The 15,159-nt window shown below is 41.4% G+C and overlaps 1 protein-coding gene across 9 annotated transcripts in view; it reads left to right on the forward strand.

Moving 5' to 3' along the window:
• The window catches only part of LOC116427563 (trehalase), a 55,273-nt gene that overhangs the window by 33,995 nt on the left and 6,119 nt on the right, over nt 1-15,159 (forward strand). For 8 of the 9 annotated variants that reach the window (XM_031978060.2, XM_076368266.1, XM_031978081.2 and 5 more), the window contains 4 exons: nt 6,531-7,313; nt 7,620-7,753; nt 8,826-9,379; nt 10,003-10,256. In XM_031978060.2, coding sequence (XP_031833920.1) covers nt 6,531-7,313; nt 7,620-7,753; nt 8,826-9,379; nt 10,003-10,256 — 1,725 coding nt within the window. Of the gene's footprint in view, nt 1-6,530; nt 7,314-7,619; nt 7,754-8,825; nt 9,380-10,002; nt 10,262-10,839; nt 13,667-15,159 lie in introns of those variants that run through there. The other variant, XM_076368267.1, reaches the window with a different exon arrangement.

The following is a 15,159-nucleotide window of genomic DNA, read 5'->3' on the forward strand; positions in this document are numbered from 1 at the left end:
TTTGATCCCAACTACGACCCTGATCCTCGCTTTTATCCGCGATTGAAGCCCACGTCCACGATTCGGCCACGAATCCCTGTGCAACACCGTGTCTTAGGATCGCTAGATCGCATCGCGGTACACCGACACGTGTTGCGCAATCGAATGACTCGTTGGAACGAAACGATTACACTCTAAAATGTCGCTGGGTTGTTTAGATCCTACGTGACATAATGTTTATCCGCGCGATACAATGACGGATGTGACAGCAAGCTTTTCCTTAGACATCGAAAGTTTTATTTTTTCTTGTTTCTTTTTTAATTGAAGAAGACATACACAAGACTTTTTTTAGTTGAAGATGGAAAAGTAATTTGGCATATTTCATTTATTTTTTATCATTTCATCATACAATTATGGTGCATTAACTTGTGATTGAATAACTTTTTTAACACGTGACAGCTAAGTACTTTAGATCAAAGTGGATTGACCACTTATGGTTCTACTTTTTTACTTTGATAACGTTCCACATTTTTTGTTTAATTCTGTAACAATTCTTTGTATAAAATGTTTGTTCGTATACTACTATTAATCACAAGTATTCAAGATTTTCCTCAATTAATCGCTGAGGATTAAGTACGTCAGTACATTTCAATCTATACGAGGGTTGGATGACGGTTGCGCAATACATAGTTGGAATTTCGATACATCTGAGTCAGTCGTTAATTCCTAAAGTATAAGAATCCATTTACACCATGTTTGTTCCTACTGATATACTCTAATTACTATTCGCTCTACTTATGAAGAATAAAAGAAGACATTTTGTTTGTCTCTCACGAAATCATTCGGATACAAAAATACTTGCGAACAACCAAATATGAACAGTCACAAGCCTCGTCGTAATTAAACACTTTAGTTTAATTTCATTGTTTAAATACCTACATTATCAGATTTAAAAATAGTAACGTTCTGAAATTAACAAACTAAAGATAAAGATCAAATTAGCGACTTGAAAAATGATCTTCTGACTCATATTTTAAGTGTATGCGAAACAATGTTTCTCTACACTTTTTAACGATCTATATTATTTACGATGGCTATAAAGTCGCACGAACAGCGGTTCGTTGGAATTTTTCCAAAACTGTTCGTCGCGGTTGACGCGTTGACACGTAAAATCGTTCGTGCAACAGCATCTCGCACGAGATGCCACGTGGGGTCGGGAACCGATGAGTTTCGAGCAGCTGATCGCACACGCGCTCGCGTCACGGGACGCGAAGAGGACCCGGCCGCCCACCGTTGACCTACGTCACGATCTGCAGAAATAGTCGACAACTCCTTCGAAATCTATACGTCCCCTCGGAATTCTTTTCCCACCGGAAATAGATCGTCGATCATCGGCCAACTTTCCGCAGATATTTTTCCCGCGAGCGTACGACCCTCTGAATCATCACTGCGTTCCGTGTCGTTGAGACGAAAGGTGCGAATACGCTGACAGGAAATTTGCGACACATTTTTCTGTTAGCTATTTGTAGAAGTGTTTTATTTTAGCAATTTTATTTTATTCCTACCACAAGTGAATTGAATTTGCTGCCAGGAATCTCAAATGCGTTCATACACGCCATGACAATCACTATACGAAATAGATGTCCCTAATCATTAACTAATGTGTCTGCACTTTTAGAAACGAGCGAGTCTGAGATTTCCAAAGTGACGATTAGATCTTCGATTTGATGCTATTATAGCGGTTTCTGCAAATTTTAGTTGCGCCAGTTAAATGCATTCGCATTTTCTATCTTGATTTAACTATTATCTTCGGGCGAATCTTCAGTCCCGATTCTCTCAAAAGAAAGAGAACGAACGAAACTATTTTATTTCGTACTTTTCTTTTAGAGTTGTCAGCTTCAAGACACTCTGCATATTTAGTGGTACAAATTAACAGACTCTTGTTACTTCGAACTCTTCTTCTGTTTGTTCCTTTTTCGGCGTTCTCTTAATCTTTACCGCACAGACATCTTTATTGCAATAGTTATTACTCGTTTAGTGTTCTAAGAATTCACGACGCGACACAATGTAGCTGCAATGGAGTAGATAATGCGGCACACGCAAGCGATATTCGTAACTGTTACGTATTCTTTTATCCTTGATGTTACACAGAACACCGTGCAGTTCTCGTAAGTGCTGTATACGTATATTCAAAATGCAACGTATGAATTTCATACAATTTCAATTAGTCAACTGCCCAATGTGCGACTAAAACCACACTTCCAAGATATTCACCGTTACTGGAACATCCCAATCGGACAAATTAAAATATTTTCGAATTTCAGTTACCGAAACACTTAATAAGTTCTTTTTCATCTTTTATCTCGTGGAGTAAATTTAGTAAATAAATATTTTACATGCAGTTACAACATTTTGTCTGATACACACTCCTTGCTTCATCTGCCAAACTGTCTGACCAAACTTTTCCAAAAGAAAATTCATTCGTTTTATTTCCATAATTTTGTATAGTTTAGTCACAGTATAAAAAGCATACCGAATTGTTAACACTAGAACAACCGAGCGTTCAACATGATTAACATGTAATTTATATAAAAATTGTAACAATAGATTATTTTCGTTTTCTTTATATACTGATTATAGTATTGAAGTGAAACTATTTATTTTTCAAGCCATTTCGAATATTTAACGCCTTGAATGTTTATAACGAACTGTGTTTCTTCGTAAAATAAAATTCAGCGTTTTATCAGCTAATAAAGTATGGTAACATTTCTTTTTTGCGACACTCTGTAGTTGCGAAATGAGAAAACTGAAACCCGTTATTCTGGCGGGTGCGGATGTTTTAGCGTTAAAGGTTGAGGAGTAGCGAAAACTCTTTTTGTTCCCACGGTGATCGTGGTCGCCGTATCGGAGAGACGGCCTTAACAGTGAACTATGATACGTCGCACGCGTCGCTCGGTGCGTCGGTGCTCATAAATTAACGTGTTCCGCAAGTACGATGAACGTGACCTTAGCGCAACGAGAGACGACGGGGTCGGTGGAGCGACGACGACGCGGACGACGAACGCGTTTCGAACGCGAATGCGTGGCGAGTTACCGCGATTAGCCTCGTTACTATACTTACAGTGTTTAGAACGCTCGTTCGTCCCCCATTTTGACAAATTCATACATTGTTCCGTGTAAAAGTTGAACGAGCTATGAATGTTCGTGTAATTCTGTAATCAATATTGGTATTAGATTCTTTTCTTTTTGGTATCGAACATGGACAAATGCTCAATCAGTTTTTGGCCCTAGTAAGTAAGAAGTGAACATTTGATGAACATTCTTCACACATTTGGTATTTGTTGATAAACTTCGTTTTATTTATGAAATCCTTCGTTTCGATAAAATCATCGTTAGTGTAACATATTAATGTAATTCAGCTATGTTCACGACGAATGCGAAGGAAAGCTGGTATTATTTAAACGAGGCATGAGTTATATAAATAGTAATGTTCCTTACATAATAATTGCTCGATAGGTAAAAGACGATTAATTGTTACAAAATAGTTTTCTAATTATCATAAATGGTAATTTACTGAGTACGAAGGAATATTCGTTTGGCTTTAAATTTTCTGGAACTGAGCGGTAAACAGCAGTTTTTTTATTTTTAAACGTCAGTTTAATCTAAACATTTGAAAAAACGAGAAAGAAGCTCATGGTTCTTGATCCTCTTTTGTAATTGGCCGTTCTCGAAGAATATAGACTGGTATCAAAGTAAAAGTTCTTTGAATCATTGCGCATCTGCATCAGATGTTTCTTCTGTAAAAATAAAACGATACAATAATAACATGTGATTTAGATTTTCGTTAAGTGAGTCTCAAATTAGCTCCCCACAATTTGATTATTTCATCCTAAACAAAATAGAAATGTAAATTTTCATTCTTCTATGACGTAAGCAAGATCACAGATTCTGTGCGAGGATTCAAGTGTCAGATCCTGTGACATGATAACCAACCTGGAATCTAAATTGCTCGAAGATCTATCGTTTGTTACGACAATGTATTCGGCACGATCTCTTATCTTTAGCACAGTAAACACGAGCCACGAGCAAACACGAAATAGAGTAAGGAAGCTATCGCGGACACCAGTTCTGTGTGTACTCGCTGTTTCCAACCCGCAACAGGTGATACTCAATCGTCACCTAGCATTTATTCAGGCCAGACAATTCACGATTTCACTGGAATCTAGATTTGCGTTCGTCGTTAATTACTGATATCAATCATATTATAAATGACACGGTAGAAAATGTAGAAACAACAAGGAAACAAGTACATAGAAGTTTCATTGTAGTCGGTGCAAAGAGCAAACCATTCATCGATCAATAGTTCGAATAAATATCGTCATGCATTTCACAAGAAACTGTGTAATCGTCAGATCATTAAATTATTCGAAAGCTTATGACGTAATAATGTCTGCTATCAAAAAAATGTCATTAATTTCCCACTAATCGTGTAACGAAGAATTCACGTTCCGTTGATGATACGAGCGCGCGCCGATAGTCGTCGTGCGTTGAAAACAGTATTTTCGAGATTATCAGCGGTAATTAAACTGCAATTGACCCTGAATCGCTTTGTCTATCGCTCGCTGACGATAGCATTCAATCATCGTTGATATTTAGTATGTCAAAGAATTTCAGTGTAACAACGCGATAGCAATTCCCGTTTCTTTCTTCGAGTCACTCTGAAAAACGCAACGTAGAACCGCGAGTCCGTCGCTGTAATGGATATCTAAATTGCTCGCGACAAATATTAGGTCGATTAAAGAGGAGCCGAGCACGTTCGACACAATAAAATTCGTTCGAGCAGTTAGTGCTCGTGAAATTGAAAACGAAAACTCTTTTCCGTCGGAGAATTTCGAAATTCAATCGACATTAGTTGTATCATTATTACTAATAGGATAATTCTCCGTAGGTTTCACCAATTCCTTTGATGACTGCCGAAAGAATCTCTTAATCCCTTGCCGTGTTATTTACTTTCGTTACTAAGCTCGTGCAAAATGTTTCTATCAGCAGTTTAAAAGAAACGCAAAGAAATTATTCACTCCACTTTAAGTACATATTTACTTTCAAGATAATATATTGGCAATAGTCATTGTATGTCTATTAGCCATGGGAAAAGTTCCTGCGGTTTTCTTGTTGGCAATGAATTAGGGTTCAATTTCAATTAGTGTTCCACTAGTTTAATGAATAAAATTGATATTGACAGCAAATTATGTTAATGTTATTGGTATCAAATAATATAACATTATTCTAGAAAAACGTTCTCTGTGTTTGAATTTTGATTTAAGAACTCGCACGAACTTTTTTCGGTACCCAACACCTATGTTCGCTTTCCTTTTCATTAAATTCTCCTTTTCGCGATGATTTTTCTACGCAACATCCGCATTTCCTCGATAACAGTGCTCTGACCGACACGAGGACAACGCGAATGTTCTTTATTCATATGAAAAATGTTAAACAGATTGCGAAATTGTCCGAAACGAAATGCGTTGTGATAAACCGCCGATAACGACATTTACATCGATATCGGTGAAGGTCGAACAAAATCGGTGGCGATTTCGGTTCGTGGCCGTGTATTTACCCTGGCACCGAGGAACCTTATCTGTGATTATTCCCGTAATTAACATAACGAAATTAACAAAATGTTTGTTCAATATAAATCTATTGATTAATTGATCACATCGAATTGTTGAAGAAATAGCACGAACTTTAATCATATAAATTATATGAATTAATGAATAAATTTCAAATTCAAATCCTAGATAGTGGAAACGCTTGAATTCTATTTGTCGTTTTGATACCGGTTCGCGAGTAATTCAAGATCAGTCTTTAAGGTCTCTGTTCGGTATTCATCATTCCCACGATGATTTGTCTTGAATAAAGAATAGGCGATGTGTTCTCACCGCTGTTACAGAAAAAGTTAATGCATCGGCCGCGTTGTCGATCGGAAACTCGTGGCACTTACACAATCGCTTCATGGGCAATATTCATCTTCCACGAGAAGAACAGTTGCTCTATTCGCGGTTTCTGCTTCTTTTTTTTCTTCTCTTTTTGTTCCTTGAAACCATCTACTTCACACTGTTTGCAAGTATTTTTGTATGCGAATAGATAATTTCAAGAGAGACCAAACACATAAATACCCTTAATGAAATAAATCAATTTCGGTGAAACTTCAATACAGAACTTCAGCCGCCACAACAGATTTTTCATTGGAAATTACTCATTAACGATGGAATACGTGCTTATATTTTCGGAGTATATTAAGCCAAGAGTCTGAGACTATGATAGAAAAATGAGCCAAATCTATGAGTATTTTCCAATATGAACCCCTTTGTAAGAATCCCATAAGAAACGAATTAAGAAGAGCTTTAGCTGCTGTTTAAGCGGGTTCCTTCGACTCCGCGAACCCTATGACGATAATCGGGAAATGAACGAATTACAAAAATTAAAGAAACAAGAAGAATTTATGGAGTCGGAGGAAATGGAAACCGTAGAGATTGTATGTGGCTTTGCAGCAATATTTACTGCCATGGCGAGCTCTTGCACACGATACAGATGGCCTCGATCTACAAGGACTCGAAGACGTTCGTCGACATGAAGATGAAACAGTCGCCGAACCAGACGCTGCAGCTGTTCCGCGAGTTCATGGAGCAAGTGGACGAGATGCCGACCAGGCGTCAGATCGAGCAGTTCGTGAACAGAACGTTCGACCCGGCCGGGTCCGAGTTCGAAGAGTGGGACCCGGCTGATTGGACCAGTCGACCGCGGTTCCTCAACAAAATCTTGGACGAGCAACTGCGGAAATTCGCTTCTGATTTGAACCACATCTGGAAAATGTTGGGTCGCAAGATGAAAGACGACGTGAGGGTCAACGAGGACCACTACTCGATCATCTACGTCCCTAACCCAGTGATAGTCCCTGGCGGCAGATTCCGAGAGTTTTATTACTGGGATTCGTATTGGATCATCAAAGGTCTGCTACTCTCAGAAATGTACAGCACCGTGAGGGGGATGCTGTCCAACTTCGTCTCGATTGTGGACAAGATCGGCTTCATACCAAACGGTGGCAGAATCTACTACGCGATGAGATCCCAACCGCCGATGCTGTTGCCGATGGTCGAACAGTATTTGAAGGCCACGCACGATTACAAGTGGCTGGAGGACAACTTCCACCTTCTCGAGAAGGAATTTAACTTCTGGATGGTCAATCGAACGGTCGAGATCGAGATGGACGGTGAAACGTACACGTTGGCTAGGTACTGCGAGGCATCCTCGGGACCCCGACCAGAGTCCTACAAGTAAGGATCATCGCCAAAACTTAAAAGGTCTAGGGGTATCGAGCGGAGTCGGAAGATTTGCGGAGCACATGCGTGAGCGAGGTGTGGGGACTTGGCACTGCCCACTTCCTGAAGTTGCCTCGCGATTGGTTGAAGCATGAGCACTCGAACGATGCGATTGGTTCAGCTTGCACGTGTGTATTTTGTCTCCCACCTCTTATCTCGTTGGCTCCTCTCAGAATCTTCGATTTCGCTCGGTGCACCTGTACGCGCGTCTCGTTTCGTTTTCCGATCCGACCGTTTAACAAGATGATTTTCATCAATCAGAGAGGACTATCTGACCAGCCAAAGTTTCCGCACCAACGAGGAGAAAGAAAATTATTACACGGAGCTGAAGACTGCCGCCGAATCAGGCTGGGACTTTTCCACGCGTTGGTTCATACTCGATGGCACGAACAAAGGTAACCGACCGCTCTATGCTAGGGTTTAGTCTACTTTTTGTTGTCGGTTTATCAAAATAGAATCAGCTGATAGCTAAGAATATTTGCGCGTTTAACTCTTAACTACCGTTGCTGTTTGGTCCCCGCGTTTTAATCAAGAATAGAAGAATATCTAGCAAGTACTAATAAGGGTAAATATTTTCCCGAAATTAGTCGTTCTTTTCTTACAATTTCCTGGATTGCTAAATTTAAAATGTCCAATTGCGATCGAAGAATCGTGCGTTTGAGGGTCAAAGGAATGCGGAAAAGTGATATCACCGAAGTATCAACGCGATTGTCCGTGACTGCGTTTCCCGTGTCTTCCTTAAACTATTCCGAAACAAAGGAAGTCGCGTTCATCGCCGCGCACGCCTCGAGAAACTGTGTCGGCAATTATTGTGCCACGCGTTCCGTATTGTCCCCGGGTATCTCGCTGGAGATATCACGATCGGCGGCGTTCAAGGCCCTCGACCGCCCCGTTTCTCAGGTGAAAGCGGTGGCTCCGCGTTGGTAAAGACCGTGTCGCCGCCCTTTGTGGAGCTGAAGCTCATTATCATTCAGCGAAAATGAGAGTTCCTGTCGCGCGGACCCTTCCAAAAAGCAAAGAATGCTCAGAGTTGAACGCTGCAACAAGAAGAGAAAACTAAACCGACAACAAGGAACGTAAGAAGCTTAATTTCCCAGAAAATTCGACTTCAAGTTCCGTGAAAATTGAGTATTAGAATTTGGCACTAATCCAATACCGAATTCGCAAAAAATTAGATTCCACATTTCGAGAAACATTGGGTTTCGCGTTTTCAGAAAATTAAATTCCAAGTTTCGAAAGACATTGAATTCCAACTTCGGAGCAAAATAAATTCTCAATCTCGAGAAACAATGAGTCCCGAATTTACAGATAATTAAGTTTCGAAATTCAAGAAAGTCAAATTCAAATTCAAATCCACGCATTGCACCACTCGATTTCCTCTATTGACCCATTGAGATTTAAAGCAACGAGTTGCATCGGACAGGCAGGTGCGTGTCGCAACATACTTCTATGGAGCTCTTCCCCCAGGTAACCTGACGAACTTGAAAGCGAGATCCATAATCCCCGTCGATCTGAACGCGATAATCTATGGGAATGCGCAGCTGATGGTACAGTATAGTCTGAGGATGGGTAACGAGTCGAAAGCAGCGTACTACCGGAAGATCGGAGAGGAATGGAAGAGGGCGGTGACTGCTGTGCTCTGGCACGACGAGGTTGGCGCCTGGCTTGACTATGACATCATGAACGACATCAAGAGGGACTACTTTTATCCGACGAACATCCTGCCGCTCTGGACCAATTGTTTCGATCTTCGGAAAAGGGAGGAGTACGTCGCTAAGGTGCTCAAGTATCTCGAGAAGAATCAGATCATGTTGAACCAGGGCGGCATACCGACCACATTTGAACACTCCGGAGAGCAATGGGACTACCCGAACGCCTGGCCTCCACTGCAGTACTTCGTCGTCGTAGCGTTGAATAACACCGAGGACCCGTGGGCCCAGAGACTGGCGTATGAAATCAGCCAACGATGGGTGCGCAGCAATTACAAGGCGTTCAACGAGACGCACAGCATGTACGAGAAGGTAACTAGGGTTGCGATGTCTTTGAAATGATTATGGATGCCTTGAACCCTTGGACGAGGGCCGAGTTTGAACCAAACTGAAGTATTTCGGTTCCATTAACCCTCGTGCTAGGTTTAAGCGGCGGTCAATGTTCGAGTTTAATCGAGGTATCATTCTTTGTAGTGTATAGTGACGTTTGTAGATGACGCAGGTAAGGTATATGTATTTAGGAATATTCGAAAAGCATTTAACTATTCAGTGAATTTCTCGTTTGAGTGGAATTAACTGTATAAACTGCACGAGGGTTGAAGCTTACAGATGTCTTCTACGATTCTTCCAAAGATTTGTAGAATTCTGCGATCGTGATTTAAATATTAAAAATGTCCTTCGATCGGGGTTGGTGTGCCGAGTGGAATACATGGTGGACTCAGAAGTCAAACATGCCAATTTACACAAGTGTCATTTCCATTGGAAACATTTAAAGACTATTTCTGTTATTCAAACTTTCGGTTAATGATGCAGTCACGTTGCTACCTTTGTACTTAATTCTGCAAATTCGTGTAAAATGTTTACACTGATTGACTTCTGAGTCCCCTAAGAAGGAGGTTCGACGAGCAACGAACGGCTTTGATTTCGGTTCGCAGTACGACGCGACCGTGTTCGGCGGTTACGGAGGCGGAGGCGAGTACGAGGTGCAGTTGGGCTTCGGCTGGTCGAACGGACTGATTATGGACTTGCTGGACAAGTACGGTGATCGGTTGACGGCCGAGGATCATTTCGTGCCGACCGACGTTATGGAGAGTGCGGCGCCTCAACCCGCGGTGGTCGTGTCGACGGCTGGTCAGTTGATGACCGGTATCCTCGCGCTGATAATATCGCTGGCCGCAGGATTTATAGGGTGAGGTGAGTGTCTAGGTGATCAAGAATTGTTTCATCCTCTTACGTGCGGTTTGGATTCACTGGTGGATTCGACTCAACTTTACATCACGCGATAGCTTTTTGTTTTGGAAAATTTATTCGCGTTCAACGTTGGACTTCTTTAATGCTAGAGCTACCAACTGGTCAAAGTGATTTGTTCTTGGCTCCTTCTTTTACTGTTATTGAAAAGATAACAGATCCTTCTCTGAGAAATGATTAAACAAGTTGATTTCACAATAAGCAAACTGAAATATGTATCGGAACTTCGCTAAATGTAATCTTATAATTCCTATAAACTGTCAAGAGAAGTCAATTTGATTGCTATATGGTTCTAGCGTTAAAGAAAGACCACTTAGAACTCATGGGAGATTCGTCAGTAAAACGTGTACAATTCATTGGGAACGATTTAAGATTGGAAAATGATCTGTGTATAGATTTTGAAACGTAGATTCTAGTGAAATCGTTGCGATGGCAGTTGAACGTTGCGGTGTCAAGGTTGAACAGCGATCGTTACACCTTTCGAACATGAAATAATGCACGCTTGTATTTCTTTTCTGTTTCAGATATCCTTCTTCTGGTCTAACGCGTCTAGGCGGAATACTCCCGCGAAAGGAAAACCGTTATGTCGGTAGAGAATCGCGCGTTTTACGTGATCGCGTTACACTTTTGGGTCGCGGTGCATAGAGGATGCAAGCTCATCCTCTAACCGACCTAAGCTTATCCTCTTTGCTTTGGCTTAGCTCGGTGACCGATCGACGGTAATCGATTAACGAAGGACCAAATGAAAGCGAGTGCAGGCACTGGCAAGGCTCCAGATAAAAATATATATATATATTTTTTTCTTGTTAGCTAGTATTACTTAGCAAAGCAGAGCGACTCGGTCCTACGAAGGAGTCGGACTTTCACGGTTGTTCCTCTATCTTCTTATTGACTCCTGCTTAAAATCATGTACAAAGTCTACCGAACGTTAGAGATGACGAGGAGAAGAGAGTAGTTAGACTTGATCACTTCACTTACTAGTATCTTATTAGCAGACCTCCAAGTGTCTGTGCTACTTTGGAACCAAGCTGAATAATCACGCTTTAAGTAACAACTCTTGGTTCACAATTATAATAGTTATTGCTACTGAGAAAGCACAACTTTTCAGAGACAAAATTCTGCCTCTGTTCTAACGCCTAATATTATCATTTATCATTTATTGTAGTGAAACTACGATAGATCTGATAACTTATCCCCGTAGTAGCTCACGTAAGACGATCTCTAATCCTCGGTAGACCTGCACTCTGCTTTGCTGCGATATTGTCGGCTGTTGCCGACAATTGATCAGCCATTCGGCTTCGACCGTCAGGATACCGGAACGTAGTCCGATGAGCTTGTAGAGCTTAGAACGATGGTAAAACCACAAGCTTGGAAAACGAAGGAAGCAATCTAGACAGACGCTGTAACATAAGATCCTTCGCGACAACTCTTTGCGCAGGATTACAGCGCAGGGTCTTAGCTTGATGTTCTCTTATTCAGTGGGATTGCCAATTTAAAAAGACCCGGAAAGCCTGACCAATTATTCCGTCTACCGCGTTCTCGCGGTGAACACGATACGAGTATTATTACTTAACCATTCCATTTGCGGGTGATGATCCGTCGTTTCGGAGGATAATAATTCTGTGATCTTTGTGGGACCTCATCGCTGGTCGAGTTTAACACGTTCCTACGATTACCAATTTTATTATTTTGCCGCCGGGTTCGAGCACACTCCGCCGACGAAAGCCTTAGAATTCGCTTTCAGACGATCTTTCCGGTCGTCTCGCGAGAGCGCGTGCGGGTTTGGCCATAATCGTTGTTAGTATTACTAGAGTAACCATTGCCGTGACGAAGCAGCGAACTGGGGCGAGAAACGAACAGACGAGCTTATTTCAAATGTCCGTCCTTATTTCTGGGCTGGGTCTTTGTCGTGGACGGAAGAAGCGAGGATGATTCGAACGTTTGCGATGCGCGCGAATTGAAGCTGTCGATCAAGGGACTACACAGTCGAATCATGGAAAATCGAAGTACTGCTTTGGAATTCATTTTAAAATTAATTTTGCGGGAACGTTCATCGATATCATGCCTAAACCTTTTGATGACACACACAATCGGCAACAGACCAACGTATTCATTCCTTTATTCTTACATGTAGCTACCACCCCTTGGCTTGTAATTATTTACATTTTTTTCTAGCAAAGAAATTGACAATGATTTCTCTATTACGCAGTCGATCTGCAATCGTAGCGTGATCGATTCATTTTTCTTTCAATCTCCTGTTTATCCAAAGATCTTCTGTTAGTCTCATCCCCGCCGAGTTGAAATATTACATTGAAATAATAGTTTCTTCGATGGAATTCGAAATTTACCCCTTTCTTCATGACAAGGCATCGCCATTGGCACCGCGTCAACGTCGTATACCTCTCCGTCACCGTTAAACTGTACGTCTCTGGTCCGATGCTGCGGCGTTTTTACGATCGACAGCCTTTCGTAACGGGTCGATCGAAGGTGTGCTCACGATTCGCTTTCGATCGAAACTGGCACCGAGCGCGAAACGGCGAATCGGGGCGAGCAGCGGATGCATCTAGTCAGACCTAGACACCAAATGTGCTTACATCGCGTTCCGATGAGCGGTGTACAGCGACCTGAGAACCGCCAAAGTTGCTGCTCCTCGATCGCTAACAGTTTCCTACGAACGGATCGATCTCGCGGACGAAAATATACGGTGAACACGAAATAAAGCAGGATGGAACGTACAGGATGGACATATACAAATAATAACAATTACTATCATTAGTATTATTATTATTACTATTATTATTATTACTATTATTGTTGCTTTATTATTATTATTATTATTATTATTATTAATATTATCGTTATTACGATTACTATTATTATTATTAATATTATTATCATCATCATTGATTATCGCGGTTATTATTATTGTTTATTATTATTATTAATGTTATTATTATTATTACGTTGACTTACAATAGCGTCGCGTTTCTCTGAAATCTGAGACAATTGCGACGATTATAGAGTAAGCCCGGTTTCTCTGGGTATGCGAGTCTCATGTGGAACACAGTTGATCGTTATATATTTATTAAAGTGTATATAGAGAAACAGATGATACAGGCTCGTTATTAGAAAATGGAAGGTAGCGTGAAGAGATTGATCATGGACTACGATCCGTTGGAAAAAAAGAACATCATTGTCGAGGATTTGTAACAGGAACCGGTGACGTTCTTCTCCGACAATGTATATATTTACACGTATACATACACACATACATACTCCCTCCGTTCGTTTGATCCGCCTGTGTGCTAACTTTTAAATAAAGTAAATAAATCAGAAACATCTTATCCCCGACCTGATTCCTCGCGCTTCAATCGTCCCGCGAAACGTTGATCGCCAAAATCCCGGCCCAACAGCACGTTTCGCGAAATAAAGGATCCTCCATCCTTGTATGCATGAGTAACAACATGTTTGCCTGCGTTGTTTGTGTGCACCTGTGAGCGCACGTGTGTTTGTCAAACGTCGAAAGAACGAGTACAGTGACTCGTGCCGTGATCGCAGAGAGTGGATTGTGCTCGATAGAAACGCTTCTTGGGTATCGGATTTGAATGAAACGCTTCGGGCTAACGCTGGAAATACTATACGAATAAGAATTACCCATTTTGGATTTTTTCTTGTACGATTATCGAAAAGGCTTTTACAGCTTATACAAGGAAATACACATTAGGCACTTCGGCTGCTCAGTAAGTCTAATGTTACAAGAACCTAAAGTCACTATACTCGTTTCGACGACAGTAATACCTACACCACAAAAGTGTTTAACAAAAATCCCGGTCATCGAACTGCGATACACGTAAATTGGGAGAACCACATTGCCCAAGGTGACATTTTGTTTGTTCCCCTGTTTCTTCGCGTCGATCGAATGGATAAGCGATACTCTCTTCAGCAATTCCTTTAGCGTTTCAATGTACCTCTATCGCATAGGTATCCTCAGTCGCATTGATTCTTTCATCTCTTCTCAGTCTCTATTTTTCCTCGTTTTACTCATTGTCGACCGGGATTCGTAGACAACGATCATTGCTAATACGCAAACTCATCTTCCCTTGAAGTAAAGAAAAAGAGAAAGAAACCAGAATCCTTCAGTCGAGGTTCGAATCGATCGTGAAATCTATTAATCCGATAGAGAAACCGGGAAACGATCGAAGGTCGTCGGGATCGATTAACGTGCGATCGAGCGGTTTCGTTCGAAAGCAATGTGTCGTGATGTAGAGGATCTCCATTGAAAACGGTGAGCTTGGGTTCGCATGGGAACGAGTTATTCTTGGTCTTGTCCTTATTTTTATGGAACTCTCGAGACACGCAACGGCTTCGTCGATCCCTTCGGCTCAATAACGAACCGATCCACGCGTTGGCGGAGGGGAAGTGGGAGATCGGTTGGATCTAGACGCTTCACTGGTTCCTGTAACGATACGGCGAGACGGCAAAGCCAGTGGCGCCACGATCAGACGCTTGTTTCGTTGGCCTGGGCCAAGGCTAAACCGTACGCGATAGCTGGCGACTAGATAACGCGAATATTTGTTGCACAATTCCTTAGATTAATGGGAAAAAGGTGATGCTTTGAATGGGGCTGTTGGGATAATAAATATGCACTAATTCTCCGGTTTCTATGGCTTCAACTGTTCTGTTTATTAGTTCCGATACTGATAAGTCCATGTAACTGAAATTCTGCTATTACATGTATTTTCTTTAGTCTCGTGCCTTTTTAGCTTTCATCTTCCGATAGAGGGGCAAAAATAAGATATGTCACGTAGCCTTGAGTTCGGATAATAGGAGTTTAGTTCAGTTGT

This window comes from Nomia melanderi, chromosome 6 (genome assembly GCF_051020985.1).
Source record: "Nomia melanderi isolate GNS246 chromosome 6, iyNomMela1, whole genome shotgun sequence".
In the NCBI taxonomy this organism is placed as follows: Eukaryota; Metazoa; Arthropoda; class Insecta; order Hymenoptera; family Halictidae; genus Nomia; species Nomia melanderi.